The 7948-nt window shown below is 29.8% G+C and overlaps 1 protein-coding gene across 1 annotated transcript in view; it reads right to left on the bottom strand.

Annotated features, from left to right (window-relative positions):
• Positions 1 to 1156: 1156 nt before the first annotated feature.
• LOC106681604 (ATPase ASNA1 homolog) overlaps positions 1157 to 7948 on the bottom strand; it is a gene marked incomplete in the record, with an annotated part of 24243 nt that continues 17451 nt past the window's right edge. Inside the window, 4 exon segments of the mRNA XM_067046352.1 lie at positions 1157 to 1473; positions 2648 to 2851; positions 3714 to 3821; positions 3905 to 4055. Of these exon segments, the coding sequence (XP_066902453.1) occupies positions 1354 to 1473; positions 2648 to 2851; positions 3714 to 3821; positions 3905 to 4055 (583 nt within the window).

Raw genomic sequence — 7948 nt, 5'->3', positions numbered from 1 at the left:
TATATATAGTTTTTTTTTTTAAGGCATGAAAGATTATACTGATCAGGGAGGTATAGTGCCAGCCTCCAGTTATTCTATTGCTCTTAAGTGTTATAATTCTCATAATGGCATATTTAAAACCCATGGTGATACTAGCAAAATCAGAGTTGTGTTGATGAGCTATGATGAATCGAAACAGCCTATTATCATAGTGAGTTATCCACAAGGTGTATAAATAATAAAAGTGGGCTCGCATGGGACTGCAAACTGATGATATTCACTTATGTCACTGTTTTCCTCATACAATTAATTACCTTTATAGGCTATTACCATTCTTAAACCATTTTTCAATTTATTCAATTAAAATAAGAAAAGGTAGTTGAAATAAATAATGATTTCTAAATGAGAAATTTTCTTATTTATAAGAGGATGTCTCTTAAAGTTCCAAACATTTGTAATTAAATAAACTTTCAGATTTATAATATTTATTACTATGTTGAAAAAAAAAATTGGTAAATAAATTTTTTTATGTTAAAAAAAGTTATTGCCATAATAGATAACTAATGGATGAGCGAATAGCATAATATATAGGGTTGGGAAATAAGTCCTTTCGGTTTTTATATTCATGTTTTGTTTATAATATGTCACATTTTTCTGATGCAATTAATCCCAACAGAGGATTGTTTATCCTATTTGTAATATGTAAACAGTTATGTATGTTGACACTTGTTAAGATTAGGTCAGTATTGTGTTTTGTGATCCTACTGAGAAGATGAATGGAAATATCGTACATTATTGGCGTATTTTGCTTTATTACTTCAAAAAAGGAAAGCGAGCAGCAGAGGCACATAAAAAAATATGCGGGGTCTATGGGGATAATCCCTTAACAGAGCGCATATGCCAAAATTGATTAGCCAAGTTTTGAGCACGGAATTTTGACATAAACGACGCACCATGACCTGGTCACCCATAAGAAATTGGAACCATTGATGTTAAGGCAATAGTCGATCAAAATCCATCCCAATCAGTGAGGTCCTAGACGTTAGTGAGGTCCTAGATCTTTTTAAAAAATACATAATAAAAAATATCGCATATCAGATTAAATTATTATATGCATTTTGAAAGCCATTTTAGTATACCTGCAAACATATGGCATTGGAGGAATAATTAAAAAAAGTTATGATAAACATTTTTTAATAATATAAAAAAATTATTATTTGTTTTATTAAATTATAGAATCGAGAAAAATTACACGACATTATGCACATTAAACTGATCAAATAGAAACATTTATTGATTAAATCTGGGAAATTAATTTAAATAAGGAATGAATAGTAACATATCAAAAACACAGCTCTGTATAGGAGTTAAATATTACTGATTCCATGGATCAATGAGATACTGTGAAAAACGAGCTATGCTGGCTACCCCTCTGACTTCTTCATCCACTAATGGTAACTTTGTTATTGAAAAATCTTCATAAAGATCTGATATCTAAAAAAAAAAAAAAAAATATTAGATTATACCATAAATAAATTGTGCTCAGTATTACCAAGGTGTCCAGCCACCTTAAACTGAAGATGGTTTGGCCATCTCCTAAGAATGCCAAACCATCATTTTGACAGAGAGGCTTATGAGGCTGAGGTTGGCCAAGAATCACATGAGAGCAGAGCATTAAGAAAGCCTTCTGTAAGAGGAAACTAAAAAGGGAAGGGGGATGGAAACTGGTAGAGGATAGGAATGTATGAAGTTAGCTAGCAAACTGTATATGTAGGAACCTCACCACCATGAGGTAAAGTGAAATAGATTATGATGATCAAATAGTTCTATTTTTCCATTAATACCTGATAAGGGTATAAAATATTTTGAAGAGGGTTGGTGTCGTGATTATTTTTTTTAACTATTTCTAATTTCAAGAAAGCAAGAAGCATCCTTCCAACAACTTTAGTTTTCTCTTTATTTTATCACTCTCAACACGAATACTCTTTTCACATTCTGTCTTGTCTTACATGGCTTGTTCAACCTGTTGCTAAGTAAATTGAGGATGTTATGGAACCGTTCTTGAGACTACTGGGCTGATATTTTTTTAATTTGACACCAATTTAGTGGGTTACCCAAGAATAAGCCTCAGAATTCGATAGTAATATTCGCCATATTATTTCAGAATAGTAGCTGATTAGTAGTTTCAAAATAGCAGCTGATAAGAAGTTTCATATTCCATAACTTGGCAATTTGAAATGATTGAGGGAAATATAAAATGATTTGGAATGTTATCAAAGCAAAAAAAAAAAACCAACCAAAAGTAACAACATATTGTTTTAAATTTAATCTGGGAAATTGATGAAAAGCGCCTTGAATTTTAGTTCACAGCTTTGATGAGATACTTGAATTTTTTTTCCTGATACATGGTTGGACTCCCTGGTTAGATTATAGAATTTTTTATAAGCAACAAGATGGGAACTAGCTAACTTAAACCCAAACTAAAAGATACATGAGATATATACAAACTTAAAATATTGTATGTAAGTAATGTACAACAACAATATAAAATAATGTACAACTAATGACTTGCAGCTTCTGTGATGAAGACTATGTCAATCATAGAATACTGACCAAAGGAATTAGAAAATATTCCTAATAGCTAAACATAAATAAGGTTAATAACTACCTGATCTAAATATTTTGACTGAAGTTTAAATCTAGAGGTACACATTGCACAAGGTACTTTACTAGCTAAAGGTGATGGAATAAGCTGATTTACAATAATATTATGTGTGTCAATATGGGATTCAGCTAATTCTTGTACCAGTCTTTCAGTTTCATAAATGGAAAGAAACTCAGCTATACAAACACATACAAAAGTTGTCAATTCCTGAAAAAAAAAAGAAAAAGAAATTGTAAACAAGATGTCAACCAAAAATTATTTATGGAATTCCCTGACTTTTCCAGGTTAATTCAGAAAAAATTCAGGTTATCTAGATAGTTTTAATAAGATATTGAATATATACATGTTTCACACAGTTGTCAAGGATATGTATATCAATTATTTGAATTTTAAAAATCAGATTATTATCTTAAAATGATTTTTAAGGATTCATAAAAAAAAAAAAAGCTTTAAAACTTTATAACATTATACTAATATGTAGTCCCAATTTTATAATTTATATAATACCTGACATTGCAGTGAGCAACCAAGATCATGAGCCAAATAGCCATAGGATAAAGTCAAACCAATAGCAACTGATTCCAACTGAACTGGTTAGTCGAAAAAATATTATTTTTAGTAATTATTGATAAAGATATCCTTTCTCACAGGGTATAACATTAAGTTCACAACACTAAGTCAAAGGGCTAATCTTTAATTTACATTTAATTAAGAATTTTTTTTATATTCATTAAAAATAAAAATTTTGACCGAAAAATTGTAAACCATCATAACTGCTGCAGGCTATATAAAAAAAACAACACATAATGCAAAGAACCTACTTCACCAAGTCTGACTGACTCCTATTGTAAGATAATAGAAGCAAGATGGGTAGGAAGTTACCATCACTGTGTACTAAGGACATATCACCTATTTACAAGATTTTTTTTTTTGTAGAATAAACAAAAAATTGTGAAAGAAGTTTTTATCTCAATTTAAGTTGCTTTTAACTCTTCTCAATTTTGAGGAAAGAAATACTGACTTGAATAAACAAAGCAAGTAAAAAATGCATACTATAAAAATTAATTACCGGATTTTTGAATTGCTGATTGATGTGTCTTATTGTATCCAACAGTTCTTCTACCCTCAGAGAAACAGTGTCCATATTAAAGTCTCCCATTCCAAATATCGATGTCAACTGAAAGAATTCCATTTGATTTTTTTAAAAACATAAATAAAGATCGTTTAAATTAATTTTCATTTTTAGTTGTAAATATAAACCTGAGTAATTAGAGGAGATATTTTCATTTTTAATTTCAATAATCTTCCTAATCCTTTTTCTATTACATGAGGAAATGATAACAATCTTAAAGTGTGGCCAGTGGGTGCAGTATCAAAAACAACAACTGAGAAATTCATACCTCTAACTAATCTAGAAATTTAAAAAAAATATATATATAAATTATGGAGTTCAAACAAAACTTATAGATTATTTAAAATTATTATGGATATATTTATTAATAATATTTGCGATATTGTTTTTTTTTTGTATTTTCTTGTTATTCTGTGGGAACCCAATGTCATAATAAAGGTTTTATCTTCTTTCAAAATTGATACCTGTCTTCCTTTATTACAGCAAATAGAAAATAGTTAAGGTAAAATCATTTTGCTTACATTACATATGGAATAAAAAAAAGTAACTAAGTAGATTGTGAAAGAAGCAGTATGAGAGATAGTAGGAACAAGTGGGGCACTTGAAAAAAAAAATTGAACCATTGTTGCTTATTAGTGGAATAATAATATATCAATTAAACTGAATATGATTAGAAAAGATCAAGAGGAAGAGAAATATTAAATGGTATTAAGCTAGCTTTGGGCTTCAATGAGATAACATCAGTAAGTACCAACATTTAAAAAAAAGTTCCAATTTTTTACCATAATTTGGGCTTTAAATGTTTATAATTTAATTTATAAATGACAGTGAGAACACATGATCTTATTACAGAAATAAATATTAAAAAATATATTGAGGCGTAGATAGTTGACTGTAGATTAATTTGTGGAGATGGTGAGGACCCCCTCCAACCATCTTCTCCACTTAAAAATATATTACTGATAAAGGGACTAATAATTATCTTTCCTATCAGAAGTTAAATTAAATTGAAGATTATTTCGAACATTATACTAATACTGATACTGGTGGAGGAACTAGTCCACCAACCAGACCTATTAGTTTTGTTGGGATTGCTTGAGGTTGCAGCCAAGTCCTACCATAACGGGAGTATCAAAATTCATTTTGAAGGACAGTGACAGAATAAATATCAAGCAATGTAGGTTCTAATCAAACTTACACCGCTCATTCTCAGTCATCACAGCCTAGGGCCGTTCATAACTGAGCAAGTTAAAGCACAAACTTACTGCTCTGACTACCTTGTTACTGAAGCAGCACCAGTTGAAATTCAGCTAGGGGGGGGGGGGCTAAACTTTTATTTCTGTGGCAGTCCCACAAAATGAAAACTTAAAACCCCCATCTCAGTTAGAATAGGGTGGTAACCTGTAGATAAACCCTGTATGTCAGAAATTACCAGGAAGGGGGTCATAAAAAAAATTCATCACAGCCTTTTGAGGCCGTTAGTAGCTGAGGGATTTCATGACGGTCCCACGGAATGAAAACTTGACCCCCTCCACTCTGGTTAGAATAGGATGGTTACCAGTAAATAATTCCTCTGTATGTCCGAAATGAATCAGGTAGGGAGTGATTAATAAAAAAAGTCATCAAAGCCTAATGAATACCATATAAAATACCATCACAATTTCTATACTGTAAATATGCTAAAATTATCTATCCATTTAAATTTATAGTTTTATAAAAGTATTAAAGTTATAAAATTTGAGCTATTAAAAAAAAATCAGTTTAAAACTAGAATTTGATTATTGAAATAGTTTCTTTAGCCTTTAATAAGAAGTTACTTTAAATAATTTTAAATTTAATAACTTAAAAATCTCTAATTAATGTAATAATAACCATTGCATTACTACTGTTGCATTGAATAACTAATTTCAGGACAATCTATAACATGGAGTTTAACACCTCTGATTGCAAATTGATCTAGCCACATAAGATTGATCTTCAGAACTCCTTAAATATCATTATTTTTTGTTATTAATTTTACTTTCCTATTTTATTAAGAAGCATTATTCTTATCTATTTATTTTATTATTATTATTTTTTCTTTTAAATAGAACATTTTATATAGTTAGGGGTGTCATTTGTATGACTATACCCCCCCATAATCAACTGTTAAAAAATATATATAATATAAGTTATATCAACCATGTAAGGCCCACCAGGCTGATCTGGTATAAAAAAAGAACTCCTTAAAGTTTCATTTGAAACTAGAAATAAAAAAACCCAATAATCCTCATGAGGATAAAGAAGTAAAGGATGAGTTTATTTGGTTGGCAACTGATTACTTATGCTCTAAAATTACATAGGAAAGATGATCAAATTTAGGCAAACAAAAGAGAAATGACAGAAAAATTTTGAGGACGACATAAACAATCATCTTAAAATAAAACAAGTTACTGATACAAAATTTTAATATTAGCTTCATATAAAATGATGTGGAAGTAAAAAACTTCCGAACTTCCATGTATGTGACTTGGACCACTAAAATGGAAGTAGACTGAAGTTATGGAGATCTGAATTTGATTCTTATAATAAAAGCATAAATTCTAATTTTGACTGAAGGTGGTCGATGAGTATTGCATTAAGAGAAACAAAAAAAAAAAAAATCACATAAAGCGAAGTTCTGTTAACACTAATAATGGATCAAATCATATTTGAGCTGCTATAATGTCAATTTTCCAATAGAGAAATGATGATTTAGAAATATATTCCATGTTAAATACACGGACTTATACATTATACAAAAAATAAAACTTAGAATTAATAAAAGAAAAGTCATCTTACCATGATAGAAGACATTCTTGGTAAAATAACTAATAACATATATAGGACAAACGGGTGCTTCATAGGGCTGGATGATGGGGTCACAAATACTATCATATATATAAGGATACCTCTTCGATTCCAGCTTGAGAGAGTTATTTTGTATCAGATATATTCAACATTGAATATACTCAGTATTCTCATTCAGGCTAGAATAGGTTGCTAACCTCTAGGGAATAAATAAACAACCTGTCTACTATGGTTAGGATAATGGAATTAAATACAATAAACGATAATAATTGGAGAAGTTTGTCGGGGGATGTGGTCAGCAAAGAACAACATAAATAAACAAAACCATATTTATTTTATGCCGACGTTTCAACCTGAGTTTCAGGTCTTCATCTATATAGAACAAAAGAGATAACAACAACATTTAGAGAAACATAAAATTGAAAAGGAATAGTATACAAACAAATTTGGAATTATACAAAATATTGAATTGAACCATAAATGATAAAAAATTGATTACTGATAATTGAATAGTAAAAAAAAAATTGATTGATAATCGTGGAATTAGATGTTCCCATGTTGTGTACCATATCCTCTGTTCCACTTCTAATTATAATGCATCCTACATTGGTGAAACAAAAAATTTGCTTAAAGACCGCATAACCCAGCACAAATATTTCATCTCCTCCCGTAACTTCATGGCTTCAAAATTATCCGAACATAGCTTAACACTCAAATACTCTTTTGATTTTGACAATACCTCCATACTAGCCTCTGTCCCTAACCACGACAAATGATTACTATCCGAAAGCATTTTTATACAATTAAAAGCTTCACCAGTCAATCACAAAACAGACAAACAAAACCTATCCCTAGCCTATTCCCAAATAGTTAATATATTAAAGCCTATGGGTGCTTTATTTTATTTTATTTCATCCATCATTATCAATTTTTAATTTTATTTTATAATAAATTTTTTTTATTCTTCTTAATTTTTATTCATAATTTTTTGACCTTTGGGTTTCATATTTTTACATATCACTGGTTTTATATTTTTCTGTTAAACTATAACTTGACTTCTATTTTTATCATTGGTATTTCATATCAACTGTTGTGTCATAACGGTCTTTCTTGACAGTTACGTTTCTAGCGAATCCTTTGTCTGTCTGTAGTTCACTCTGGCGAGCCTTTCTAAAAATCAAAAAATCAATCAGTTTTAGGCCTACCTTCTACGCCATAATGTGAGTCTCCTTTCTCATTCTCATATTTCTTACATTATTCTTTTCCCATTCTCCATATTCTACCTTTTTCCTATTGTGTGTGTGTGTGTGTGTGTGTGTGTGTGTGTGTGTATATATATATAT

Source organism: Halyomorpha halys, unplaced genomic scaffold (assembly GCF_000696795.3).
Source record: "Halyomorpha halys isolate HHAL.00 unplaced genomic scaffold, Hhal_1.1 Scaffold350.1, whole genome shotgun sequence".
Classification (NCBI taxonomy): Eukaryota; Metazoa; Arthropoda; class Insecta; order Hemiptera; family Pentatomidae; genus Halyomorpha; species Halyomorpha halys.
The sequence above is the reverse complement of the archived record's forward strand: the minus strand, read 5'-3'. Positions and strand labels throughout refer to the sequence as shown.